This window comes from Phaenicophaeus curvirostris, chromosome 10 (assembly GCF_032191515.1).
Source record: "Phaenicophaeus curvirostris isolate KB17595 chromosome 10, BPBGC_Pcur_1.0, whole genome shotgun sequence".
Taxonomy (NCBI): Eukaryota; Metazoa; Chordata; class Aves; order Cuculiformes; family Cuculidae; genus Phaenicophaeus; species Phaenicophaeus curvirostris.
The window spans coordinates 27,361,851-27,374,777 of NC_091401.1; the positions used below are offsets into that span (position 1 = coordinate 27,361,851).

Sequence of the window (12,927 nt, forward strand, 5' to 3'; positions counted from 1 at the left end):
TGAAGAAAAAAAACCAAGTATTTGTAAAAAGAGAAGTAAAACTTCTACAAATCAACACGGTTGAGCATCACAACTCAGGAAAGAGCGGCAGCAGCGAGGTGAAGCGGAGCACACCCGTTAGCGCGGGAGGACCGGAGCGCCCTGCCCGGAGCGAGGCGCCCTCCGCCCGGCCCCCGCAGCGGGCGGAGCGCGGGCTGCTCTCGCGGAATGAGGGAAGCGTTAAGGTTGGACAAGCCCACCCAGACCGAGCACAGCCGCACACGCCCTCCTCTAAACCAGATCCCCGAGCGCCTCGTCCGCCCGCGCCTCAAACCCGCCAGGCAGCCCCTGCCCGAGAGCCCTTACAGCGAAGGAGCCGTTTCTACACCCACCCTAAACCTCCCCCGGTGAAGCCGAGGCCCTTCCCTGCTGCCCCGGGAGCAGAGCCGAGCCCCGCTCCGCACTGCCTGCCCTCCCCTCCCCGCCCGCACCTGCGCTCCCGGCGCGCTCGGCCGGCCGGGCGGATGTTTACGCGCCGTTGGGGGCGGGAGCGGCGCCTGCGCGGGGAGCGGCCGCGGCCGGTACGGAGAGGGGGCTCGGGGCGGGCAGCGCCCGGGGGCCTCTCCAGGCCCAGCGGGAGCGGTGGGGGGAACGGGGTGGTCTTGAAGGTCCCTTCCGACCCAACCGATCTGTGGCTGGAAAGCTGCTCGGAGGAGAGGGACCTGGGGGTGCTGGTTGAAAACGAGCCGGCAGGGGCCCAGGGGGCCAAGAAGGCCAAGGGCATCTTGGCTTGGATCAGACACGGCGTGGCCAGCAGGGCCAGGGAGGTTCTTCTCCCTCTGGCCTCGGCCCTGGGGAGACCGCTCCTCCAATCCTGGGGTCAGTTCTGGCCCCTCACCACAAGAAGGATGTTGAGGCTCTGGAGCGAGTCCAGAGAAGAGCAACAAAGCTGGTGAAGGGGCTGGAGAACAAGAGGAGCGGCTGAGAGAGCTGGGGTTGTTTAACCTGGAGAAGAGGAGGCTGAGGGGAGACCTCATTGCTCTCTACAACTCCCTGAAAGGAGGTTGTGGAGAGGAGGGAGGTGGGCTCTTCTCCCAAGTGACAGGGGGACAGGACGAGAGGGAATGGACTCGAGCTCCGCCAGGGGAGGTTCAGGCTGAACATCAAGAAAAAATTTTTCACAGAAAGGGTGATTGGTCCCTGGCAGAGGCTGCCCAGGGAGGGGGTTGAGTCCCCTTCCCTGGAGGGGTTTAAGGGACGGGTAGATGAGGTACTCAGGGACATAGTTTAGTGGCAGATAGGAATGGTTGGACTCGATTATCTAAGAGATCTTTTCCAACCTAGTGATTCTATGATTGTGTGCAGATTAGCTTGGACCTATGGCCCCCGTCCCGCACAACAGATTTCCAATGGCCAGTAGTCATAAACACATGGAATAATGGGCTAGTTTCAGGGATTCATCTATTTGCAGTTTAGTTCAACATTGCTCGTTTTAGATGAAGGAGCTCTGTGCCTGTCACCCCATTTTGAGTGGATTGCAAAAGTAAAGGTTTTCCATAGAAGTTAAAGTTTACCATAAATTGGATCAAAACTGGAGCAATCTCACAGCCTGGACTCCGACTGCCTGGCTGGGATGCGGGCGTTACAGACAGGCTCTATTTTGTGCCCCAGGTTTAGCTGTGAGCACCCACCCCAGCAATGGACAGCGAAGTGCAAAGGGATGGCAGAATCCTGGATCTGATCGATGATGCGTGGAGGGAAGATAAACTGCCTTATGAGGATGTGGCCATCCCACTGGTAGGTGAACTGCTAATATCAATCCTACTCAGAACCGGGTTGGAAGGGACCTCAAAGCCCATCCAGTTCTGCGTCCTGCCACTGGCAGGGACACCTCTCACTGGATTAGGTTGCTCCAAGACCCATCCACCTTGGCCTTGAACACCTCCAGGGAGGGGGCAGCCACCCTGCTCTGGGCAACCTGGACCAGGGTCTCCCCACCCGCACAGGAAAACATTTCTTCCTAAGATCTTATCCTAATCTCCCTTATTTGAGCTGAAAACCATTCCCCTGTACTGTCTGATCAAGAGCCCCTTCCCAGCTTTCCTGGAGCCCCTCTCAGACCTGGAAGCTGCTCTAAGGTCTCTGTAGAGCCTTTTCTTCTCCAGGCTGAACAACCCCAACACTTCCAGCCTGAATCATACGCTGTTTTCAAAAGAACAAAGTTGTATTTACCTCACTCTGGGATTTCCAGAGATCTAGAACATGGAATTCCTGCCCAAAAGGTGTCTGACAGAATAACATGCACTCAGTGTGACTGCAGCAATACAGCAACACAGAGAACAAGTCATATAAGGAAGGAAAATGAAATCTCAGTTAAACTATACTGCTTACCATGTGGTGAGCAGCCCTGCGTCACACCGAGCAGGGGGGTCTGACTGGTGCAGTCGATCCAGCCCAGCCAGACCCGAGTTCAGGATGCAGAAAGAGGAAGGATTTCTCGCCTGCTATAGGAAAGTAACCTGTTTCAGACCAGTTGTCTTAATAACAGCTATAATAAATGAAGTACGTGTGTTCTTGGCAACAGCAAAAGAAACACATTGCAAACAAGCAATGAAGTAATTGCATCGTGCTATTATTTACTTATTTTGCATTGCTCTGTGTTCTCCTTCCTCGCTGCCTGCACAGGCAGAGTGCATAGTGAGGCTCCAGGGTCCTGGAAAGCCAATTTACCTTTCCAATTAAGCACCACAGTTATGTGAAAAGAATATTGTTCTTAATTGGGCTTTGGAATATTTTCTGGTGGATCGGTGTACAGGATATATATTGTTCAGGTGTTCCCTCTGGGCTCGTTGGCAGACCTCTGTATTTATCCACATGAAGTCTTAGTAACCTGCTCCCTTCAGAAAGCATATTACATGTGGAATGGATTGTCCCTCTGTTTTGTTCTCAGAATGAGCTTCCTGAACCAGAGCAAGACAATGGTGGCACAACCGAGTCTGTCAAAGAGCAAGAAATGAAGTGGACAGATTTGGCGCTCCAGTATCTCCATGAAAACGTTCCACCCACAGGAAGCTAGTGCATCAGTGAGAATTCATGCAGTGGATGCATGAAAGCAATATAAAAAGTATTTTTCAGCTGACTGTCACTGTCATAAGCTTTGCCGAAGAGGAAACATTTCTGGAAAAGGCTGGGATTCAGCCAGTGGTTCTGATCACCGTGACCACACACAGTTTAAAATGAGCATGAAATAACAATCGCTATCTGACGCCCCAGCGTTGGTATCAGAATGTTTCTCTTATGTCCGATTATTTCATGTCTTTTGTTAAATTATTCTTCAATTAAATTGTTAAATTTTTCTTAAGTGCCAGTGATGATCTTACACATTTTCTGCATGTGATAGAAGAATTAGTTTTTACTGTCTTAAGTTGTTGCTGATGCCAAAGCTCATGATGGGATCATTTCAGCTCTGAAGGTGTATGCCCTAAAAACTATTCCTGTGTATTCTGTGGTTAGAGTTCAGCGTACCAAAACAAGTAACCGCAGTTGACTGTCACCATCTTTAGCTCGTGTGCACCTGAGGGAGGTTGTGTGGGGCAGGCATGGAAGACTGGTCAATAGGATTCCAGTGAACATGGGTGGATACTGGAACCCCTCATCTCTGGATCTGATGGTGGAGAGCATTTCCAGTGCTGACATCCTGGGCATGTTTGAAATTTGCATACTGCAAACAGACAGTCTAGCTTATGCTAAAATGGGAGTTACTCCAAATCATTGTCTTTTGAGGGATGACTGAGAGTCAAGGAAGAGCCTGCCAGTCCCCATGTACCAGCTGCAGCACCGATAGCCACTTGGATGAGCTGTCTCGGTGGGAAATGGCAATCCAAGGAAAGTGATGGGGAAGAAAAACAAGTGGGGTTAGCTTCAGGCCATAAATCATTACCTTGTTCTGTGCTGAGAAGAAAGGCAAGGCCCTCTTGATCCCTCCATCTCATTTTATCTCTGATTCTCAAATATCTTTTGCAATAGGTAAAAGCCTTCTGTTCATCTTGTGTGTTTCACTGTTGGACTGGTTCCTTCACACCACTGGCAGAACTTGCTACGGAGAAAATATTTTGACAGAGTTTAGGATTACTAGTAGAGGCGGGAAAGGAACTACAAGGAAAACTTTCAAATTATTTCCTTTTGCCAGTGCATCAGAAAAAAAAAAGCCTTTTCCTAGAGCTCGCAGCTTCCAGACTCCACAGAAGTTTTTTGGTGTCTTTTCTCAATGTTTGTCCTCTTCAAAATAACAACACCCAACTTTTGCCTGTGTGGTTACCAAACAGAATCACAGCACGGCACACGTCCTGCAAGACTGATTGCTGGGCTGTGTGGGGTTGGGGAGCTCAAGGTGTTTGTGAGAAACCCTGTGCACTGCTGATTGCAATCCTCTCTCTGAGGCATGAGCTGAGCCTGCACTGGCATGCAGCACCTGCTTATCTAAACAAGAAGGAGCTGTAGAAGGCCGGCAGACAAAGCTGAGGATTAACCAAAGAGTTAGCAAAGTTAAAAAGCTTAGTGGGTGCAGCATGGACCATAGAAATAGCTATACAGGTGGGGGCTGGAATAGTTCAGCTCCTCCTTTTGAGGGAGGATAATCACCAGGGGAAAAGCAGAGCCTGTCCTTAATGAAGTCTTTCTGAACCTCCCCATGTTCCCTTTCCTTGGCCCTACGTTAGAAGGATTTGCTAAGAAAACATTAGGCAAAGCTACCACACAACTTTCATCCAGCAGCTGCTCCTGCTCTCTTCCCCTCCCATCTCTCACCCTTTTACAAACTCCCCACCATCCTCCTCTTTCCTTGTTGCCACTCAGTCTTCCAGTTCTGATTTCAGGCTTCCTTTCCTGCCCCTGACAGTCATCTTTGCATCAGCTCTTTTCTTCCTCCTGTCCAGCAGTGGGAAAAAAGCCTTTCTTACTTAAAATAGTTCCAGCAGTGATGCGAGGAAGCATGGTGGGAACGGCAGATGTACAAGTGTCATCCAAGAAAGCAGTTGCTTGGCAGTTCAGTTGAGACCCAGATTGACTCAGACTGGGACCTTCCCTTCATCACAACAGTCTTGTGTCTCCGCCTCCTCCACCTGAGATGATGGGATCTGAGGGCTAGAAAGGATCCTGGGTTACAGTGCTCAAGAGAGCTGAAGGGACACAGGAAAGTAGGGATTATCATGAATGCTGCCAACTTAGGGCCCTGGGAAACCAAGCACTGGTCCTGCCCAGATGCTTATCAGCCGTGCTGTGACACCTACGCTCCTCACTGCCTTTCCACATTCTTTGCAAAAGACAAATAGACAGGCACTCATTGCCTTAGTTTCAACACATGAAGTGAAATTGCTGCTTACAGCATGATACCGAACCATTTGTGCATTTGGTTAGTCACCCTGAGGGCAAACTATATTTGAAATACGGAAACCTGGTGGAATAGAACGTGCCCCACCTTTTTAAGAAGAAGGTGTAGTTGTATAACTAAAGACTGGTCTTCATTCCTTGGCTGGTAACTTCCTCCTTTCACCACACCTACAGTCACCAGGAGAAATAAGGGAGCACACCGCTGTCACACACAGTGGACATACGCCAAAGGAACAGTGGGGTCCTGAAGATCTTGACCTGTAGCAGTTCCATGCGGAAGTCCATATGCTGAGGCTATGCGTCGTGTTCATCTGCCTTTGGTACGGGGTGAGAACAGGTAAGAAATCAGCCTTTTGTTTTGAATGTTTCTGTCAAATCTAACACACCTTCTCTGCTTTGTGGAAACGTGACTGTTATTGACCATTTGCATTACAGCTGCTGCACGGGGGGGGTTCACCAGCACAACGTGTTCTGGCAGTGCAAATCATACCGGTTACACAAGCGCAGTCAGCTCAGAGTTCCAGTGTAAAACCAGAAGTAATTTTTATTAGCTTTTCTTGACTTTGCAAACATGTATTTTGTGTAAGTACCATCCATCGACACTGAAAATGTCATCTGGAATCTTCAAAAAAGAATGATTTCTTTGCAGCAGTGTCTTGTACAGCAGCCATCCAGGATGAACTGCTGTTGATGAACAATAAGCGCCATTTGATATCCTCACAGCCCCATTGAGCACCAACCTGCGTAACAATAAAGAAATGTACCGCCTTGTGTTAGCGTACTCGTGGGAGTGAGTCAAGTTATAGCTCTCTGCTTTGTAGGGACAACAAACAGCATTAAAAAAACCCAGTATTCTTATAAACACTAACTTGTATTTCATCAGATTCTCTGGAGTAATCTTGGGGTCGAGTTTTGCTTAGTTTGTTCAATATGAAAATGTCAAAATAGCGGAAAAGGAAAATTGTATGAAAAGGCACCAAGGAAACCCAGTGAGATGCTGTAAAGCAGCACTTACAGAAAATTCAGCTACTCTTCAGCTTTGTATAAAGTGGTATTGGTAACATCCCTCGCACAGTCAAAGGGCCCTCAAGCAAATCAAGGTAGAAGAGGTCAAAGCAAACGCCTTGGTGTTAACCTCAGGATCGCCCCTCTGTGCTCTTTCCAGATTCCAGGGAGGCATGCCCTGCATTCACAGTGCTCAGCCTCAGCGATGCTTTGAAAGGGACAGACCTGAAAGTGAAGCTGCTGCTCTACACCAGGCAGAATCCAAACTGTGCTGTAGAGCTTGATTCAACACCCTCCAAGTATCTAGATGTGACCAAGAAAACTACCTTCATCATCCATGGATATCGACTCACAGGCTCTGCCCCAGTCTGGATCCCTGACTTGGTACAACTCCTGCTTTCTGTAGAAGACATGAACGTCATCGTGGTGGACTGGAACCAGGGGGCAACAACCCTCATCTACAGCCATGCTGCTGGAAACTGCAAAAGAGTTGCCGAGGTTCTGAAGAAACTCATTGATGAGATGTTGGTAAGTGAAACGCTCATACTGCGACATCATCATTAATGCACACTACATAAAGGGCACAAAGGAAGTGCTTAAAACCAGCAGGATATCTGGGAAAAGAAACTCCTAAAATGGAATACATTAATTTTTGGAAGTACAGCTATACTACAGTGCCAAATTCCACCCTCAGACTTGGTATGATGGTATCTTGTTGCAATATTCTGTCTACATTCTAAGTCTCTACATTTCTGCACACAAAACTCTACGGACGTGTTTTCTCATACGCAGAAACTCCAATTTCCAATTTCCGTATGTCCCAAAGTCAGCTTATGGAGATCAGCTACAGTTTGGGGCTCCTCAAAGCTGTTGCACACACAATGACACCACCAGATCATTAGGATCATTAGTGTCTGCTAATGCCTTGCAAGAACCCCATGTGGGCAACAGGAGTTGCAGTTGCAGGGCTCACAACCACTCACTCCTGTCCATCCCGCAGCCGCTGCCCGGGACAACACAACCATTACCTGAAGTGTTCTCACCACAGCTCTCTCACACAGGTGCCTTCTCAGTGAGTGATGGGTGTACGGTGGGAATACCAGAGGGGAAATATTTATACAGAGCCAAACACACTCAGGTAGAAGTAGGGAGACACATTTACATTCCTCCTTCTGCTATTTTTTATGCCTTTGATGCACCTAAAATCTGCGGCCACGAGTACTTTTAACTCTCAGGTTGACGGAGCATCACTTGACTCCTTGCACATGATCGGAGTGAGCCTGGGAGCGCACATCTCTGGCTTTGTGGGGCAGATGTTTGATGGGGCACTTGGAAGAATCACAGGTAAGCCCTTCCTCCTGTCAGCCCTTTTCCTTTGGGGACAGCTGCTCCACGTGAGCTGCACTGGAGGGATGCCACGTGCACGGCTCTGTGTTGCAGGCCTTGACCCAGCAGGCCCCTTGTACAGAGGAAAGCCACCCAGCGAGAGGCTGGACCCTACGGATGCACAGTTTGTGGATGTGATTCATTCAGACATTGATGGTACATGATGTGACCTTTCTGCTCTTTGCCACTGCAAGGAAACCTAGAGACTGATGGGGAGCAGGGAAAGCAGGCACTCAGGCAGGCAGCAGTCCTGGGGGATCCCTGCTCCTTTGGCCCTGGACGACAGCAGTTTGTTTCACTGGTGCTCTAGGGTCCTGGGTTGCCCACACCGTCATCACTGCTCCCTCAGGAGCTGCTGGTTTATTTGCATTTCCAAACATGATGCTGTTTTATAGCAATTATAGCTCCATGGCCCATGAAGTATGAGGATGTCAGCATTGGTGCAGACAGAGCCCAGTCCCACGGGAGCAGTGCCACACAAACACTGCACTGCAAGGCAGGCAGTGTCTCAAAAGCTCGTCACACAGCTCAACGCTGTCCTTGCACAGCAGATCAGTTGTCCTCAACCCTGTGGCTCCCTGCATGATGCTTCCAGTCTTCATCCCACCTCCTGCAGGCAAAATTTTCCTGTGGGGAGATCTGGCCTCTCCCTCAGCCCTCTCCTCTCCCAACCAGTGTGCAGCAAATCTCCCAATCCACCAGCCAGGCCAGCAGCGTGATCCAACCCTCCGCTCCCATTAGCATTTGGCTTTCCCACTTCATTGCTGCCTCTCCTCTTCTCCCAGCCCTTCCAAGAACTCACTCATCAGCAACACCCAGTGTTTCACATACTTTTTATAAATTTTGTACTGTCACACACACAGTTATTTTATTTTAGGTATTCAATACCATTGCTAAAATAATAGAATCATAGAATGGTTTGGGTTGGAAGGGACCTTAAAGGCCATCCAGTTCCAACCCCCTACCACAGAAAGGAATATTTCCCACTGGATCAGTTGCTCAAAGCCTCCTCCAACCTGGCCTTGAATAAATGACATTAATATTCCTGCACAGGCTGGCATCCTGGAGCTAAATAACTATCGTTTTTTCCGCTTAGTTTCTTCTGTTTCTTCCTTCTGCATTCTACAATTCAGTATTCCCTCCCTCAACCCTGGTGTTTTCTTTTACCAGGACTAGGTTACGGAGAAGCACTAGGCCACATAGACTTCTACCCCAACGGCGGGGATGACCAGCCTGGCTGTCCACTGACAATATTTTCTGGTAACTAATTCTGCCTTGAATTGCACAAGCACTGACAAAAAGTTCCCAATCAGAAAAGAGAAGAAGCATGATTACCACTTACAAAATATTCTGGGAAAGCCAGGACGGCAGCCTCTTCCCAGCACTGATGCGGCACTCTGACGTAACAGGAGTTTAGCCGACGGGCACCAGGCAGACAAATGAGTCAGGGGTGATCCTTCTGCTCCCTGTCACAAAGGCAAAGGAGATTAATTTTCCATGCAATAAGTCAGCAGGTAGATTTGAGCCTTCATTTTTGTGATGATGTTTAGAAAACCTGTGGGATTCTAAGTAATTACTTAGAACACACATAAAAGCCCAAAGACCATCAATGGCAAAAGCCTGTTCAGAAACAGGGAATGAACCTGTTTAGTAAACACTTCAGGTTGAACGTGGGGTAGGCTATTATATATAGAATCATAGAATGGTTGGGAGGGACCTTAAAGATCACGCAGTTCCAACTTGATCATCTAATCCAACACGCTCTTCTTGGCAGTGGCAGACAGTGCAGTTGGGCAGGCTGAGATCCGGAATGCAAGTTTTTTTCCTTCCCAGCCCAGCAGCAGAACTGGTTTTATGAAAGCTGGGTGAAGAAGACACCTCACAGAAAAAGAGGCAGTGATGTGAACTGACCTCTTATCAGACCCAAGAGAATCAACATAGGAAACCAGCTCGAAACAAAATTCCGTAACAAATAAGCCTTCACTCATTGCACTGCTCATGCAACAACTCATTTTATTACTTCTGTCTTTCTAAAGAGTATTTTACACCAAAAGGAGAGGCCATGTGCAAAATAGCAGTATCCATGTGTCAGGCCAGTGCTCTGAGAGGAGAACACCTGTTGGAATAGGATCCATAGCTGGATCCCCTGGACCTACAGTAACAACAGGAAACAGTATGTTTTTAAAACCAAAAAGGACAAGAAGGAAAGTAAAACAGGCATCGGCAGTGCTAAGCGTGCTCTATGGGAGAGGCTGGTGTTCACTTACTGTCCCGCCACAGCTCAGTGCTCCCCAATTCAATCTCTATGTTCAGACCGGTCAGGGCTGTCTACCGTTGTGTCCCTTCTCACCTGTGCATTAATCCGGTTTTCCTGAAGGATGAGGCTTGCTAACAAACTGTTTCTTCCTTGTGTATGATTAAGGGTTGCAGTATTTTAAGTGTGACCACCAGAGGTCTGTTCTCCTGTTCATGTCATCCCTGAAACAGAGCTGCAACATCACTGCCTACCCCTGTGGCTCCTACCGCAACTACAGGCACGGCAAATGTACGAGCTGCGAACCCTTTCGGCCTCTGCCATGCCCCGTCCTAGGTGAGGATCCAGGGAAGGTAAACAGACCTTGCTGACAGAGCTGCCCATCGTTACTGTTCCTTTGTGTGTGACAAATATTTCGCTAAAGGACTGACATGATGAGTGACTTTGTGAAAGCACAGAGAAGTTACACTGAGGCTTTTGAGGTCTCTCCTTCACTTCTGCAGGGGTACAAGCCTCTGCTGCAGCCAAAAGAGGGCCAAGAAACGTCCCTTCTCTTTGTACAGTCACATCATGTTACAATCTGTAACACAAATCCTCACACATAAAAGATCCAGAACGAGAAAAGCCAAACAAAGACTTGGGACCTTTACCCTGAAGTCACAGAAACAATAACTTAAACTCCATCACCTGGAGGGATCGAGGCACATTCTTGCTAAAACGTAGTCTTTTCTAAGACATTGTCAGCACTACAAACCCCTCCTGCCTCTAGAAGGAATGGCAGAGATGGGTGAACAAAGGGTATTCTGCCTTTCTGCTCAACACACAGAGGGGTCTCAGCCTGGACATGACAGCCCAGCTCCAGGCTGCTGTCTCTGAAATGCTGATGCTTTGACACCTCCTGAAATAACTTGCAAAGCTGAGGGGCTGGTTTGCATTCTGCACTGCAAAATTAAATCCTTCTGGACTACGGAGAGCAGATGTGGATACAGTTGCTGGCCAGCAACAGGCTATTGCTTAAACACTTGCTTTATTTTGAGCAATTTAATTGTTTGTATACCTGTGCACTAACCCTCTGTTCCACCTCCAAACCATCGTCTGTAGGTTATTACGCCCACGAGTGGAAGAGCTACCTAATACAACAGAGCCATCCAGGGTCAAGCATGTTTTTCAATACAGCAGACAAGGAGCCATTCTGCAGTAAGTGACTAAGAATGCTGAGGTGATTTTCTTTGTGTGTTGCCTCCTTCAGCAACAACCAAGCAGAGATAGATGGTTTGCTGCTATTGGCATCATAGCCAGCATTTAATAACAAAACCAGTGGCTGCCGTGTGCCCAGACTAACCGCTCTCACATTCTTTCTCACTCCAGTTTACCACTACTTTGTGGACATTATTACATGGAACAAAGACACCAGGAGAGGCACCCTCAGCATTGTATTAGTGGATGAAACTGGGAAAAAGGCAGAATCCAAAGTTAACCCGTAAGTCTTGCCGACCCAGTGATCCGTAAGCCACTGGGTACAACTGCATCTGGGAGTTGAGCAGGTCACACCTGGAGACCTGAATCCATACCCATTCCCTGCAAATCAGGAACCAGTCGTAAGCTTGGGCCTCCTCCTCCCCAGTACAGTTCCTAATATTAGACTGAGCACGTTGAAACTGGTGCTGTTCCCTCAGCGACTCCCCGACGCCTTGTCTGCTTTATCTTAGGGAAGCTGCAGCCTTCCAGCAGTTCAACCAAATCACTTTGCTAATCGGATTCGACCAGGACTTTGAAAACGTGCAAAGAATTTCCTTGACATTTTCCACGGGATCTGTCATTGGCCCGAAGTTCAAACTCAGGATTCTCCAAATCAGGCTGCGGTCACTTACAAATCCAGGAAGGTAAGCAGGGGCTTAAAAATCATTTCTGTCCTTGCACACTGGACAGAAGTACCTGGGTGGAGCCCTGGGCAGCCTGATCTAGTGGGATGTCCGTGCCCATGGCAGGGGGCTGGAAGCAGATGATCTTTAAGGTCCCTTCCATCCCAAACTATTCTATGATTCCCCCTGACTCTCCCAGGTGCTTTTCCATAAGGCAAAGCGAATGATACTGTAGAACAGCACAAATGTGATCAGGGCATCCCTGATGCCAGCAGGGCTTTAAGTCATAGAATGGCAGAACCAGCGAGGCTGGAAAAGCCGTCTCAGCTCCTCCAGCCAACCACCAGCCCAACTCCAACATGCCTGTTGAACCGTGTCCCCAGGTGCCACCTCCACAGGTTTTTGAACCCCCTCCCCAGCGATCCAGCCTTCACCACTGCCCTGCGCAGCCTCTGCCAGGGCTTGACAACCCTTTCCATGAAGGAATACTTCCCGATATCCCATCTAACCCTCTCCTGGCACAACTTGAGGCCATCACCATCACTTTTGCTAGCCTCTTCTCCCAAGTGACTGGTGACAGGACAAGGTAGGGGGGCCTCAAGCTGGACCAGGGGAGGTTCAGACTGGGCAGCAGGAAAAAAGATTTCACAGAAAGTTCTCAGGCCCAGTCAGAGGCTGTGGGGGAGCCAGGGCCTGGAGGGGCCTCACGGACGGGGGGGAGGTGCTCAGGGACAGGGTTCAGTGGCAGACAGGAGGGGTCGGAGTCGCCGAGGCCTTTTGTAACCTGGTGACTCTATGACCGCAGGATTCACTGGTTCCCTGTGAGCAGCGCCCCCCACCCCGCCCTCCCTCCGGCTCCTCTCCGGACCCCCGGCCCTCCCAGCCCTCCTCCCCGGCCTCCTCTCCCCGCAGGGCTCAGCTGTGCCGCTTCGACCTGGTGCTGCCCGAGGGCTCCGCGCGGACCTTCCGGCCCGTCCCGTGCTGAGCGGCCGGGGCCTCCTTCGTGGCGCGGAGCGGCACGCGGCCGAAACCCTGGATCGCTCCGCGGTCGCA

The 12,927-nt window shown here is 49.5% G+C and overlaps 2 protein-coding genes and 1 long non-coding RNA gene across 10 annotated transcripts; 2 read left to right on the forward strand and 1 right to left on the reverse strand.

Annotated features, from left to right (window-relative positions):
* Positions 1-520: 520 nt before the first annotated feature.
* Positions 521-3,335, forward strand: ANAPC13 (anaphase promoting complex subunit 13). Of its 2 annotated transcripts, none has more exons than XM_069864734.1 (3): positions 521-560; positions 1,651-1,776; positions 2,930-3,335. In XM_069864734.1, the coding sequence occupies exons 2-3, from the start codon at positions 1,678-1,680 to the stop codon at positions 3,053-3,055; spliced, it is 225 nt and encodes a 74-aa protein (XP_069720835.1). In that variant the 5' UTR covers positions 521-560; positions 1,651-1,677; the 3' UTR covers positions 3,056-3,335. The 2 variants fall into 2 exon arrangements, with proteins under 2 accessions (XP_069720835.1, XP_069720836.1); XM_069864735.1 differs by lacking the exon at positions 521-560 and adding an exon at positions 836-858.
* Positions 2,143-12,914, reverse strand: LOC138724607 (uncharacterized). Its single transcript, XR_011338082.1, has 7 exons — positions 12,809-12,914; positions 9,101-9,224; positions 6,699-6,851; positions 5,789-6,107; positions 5,456-5,682; positions 3,920-4,075; positions 2,143-2,483 (listed from the first exon to the last, which is right to left on the reverse strand). It is a non-coding gene; the product is annotated as an uncharacterized lncRNA (long non-coding RNA).
* Positions 5,594-12,882, forward strand: LIPH (lipase H). 7 transcript variants are annotated; one of them, XM_069864729.1, is made up of 10 exons: positions 5,594-5,704; positions 6,533-6,900; positions 7,608-7,716; positions 7,813-7,914; positions 8,929-9,018; positions 10,181-10,348; positions 11,114-11,209; positions 11,381-11,492; positions 11,722-11,895; positions 12,787-12,882. In XM_069864729.1, exons 1-10 carry the CDS (start codon positions 5,653-5,655, stop codon positions 12,857-12,859), a joined length of 1,344 nt encoding a protein of 447 aa, XP_069720830.1. In that variant the 5' UTR covers positions 5,594-5,652; the 3' UTR covers positions 12,860-12,882. The 7 variants fall into 7 exon arrangements, with proteins under 7 accessions (XP_069720830.1, XP_069720827.1, XP_069720832.1 ...); XM_069864726.1 differs by having other exon boundaries at positions 7,608-7,914; XM_069864731.1 differs by lacking the exon at positions 8,929-9,018.
* Positions 12,915-12,927: the final 13 nt, after the last annotated feature.

Coding starts and splice junctions, on each gene's coding strand:
- ANAPC13 (XM_069864734.1), top strand. CDS start 1,678: ATGGACAGCGAAGTGCAAAGGGATGGCAGAATCCTGGATCTGATCGAT. Junction 1,777..2,929: donor AGGATGTGGCCATCCCACTG/GTAGGTGAACTG, acceptor TTTTGTTCTCAG/AATGAGCTTCCTGAACCAGA.
- LIPH (XM_069864726.1), top strand. CDS start 5,653: ATGCTGAGGCTATGCGTCGTGTTCATCTGCCTTTGGTACGGGGTGAGA. Junction 9,019..10,180: donor TCCACTGACAATATTTTCTG/GTAACTAATTCT, acceptor TGTATGATTAAG/GGTTGCAGTATTTTAAGTGT. Junction 11,210..11,380: donor AGACAAGGAGCCATTCTGCA/GTAAGTGACTAA, acceptor TTCTCACTCCAG/TTTACCACTACTTTGTGGAC.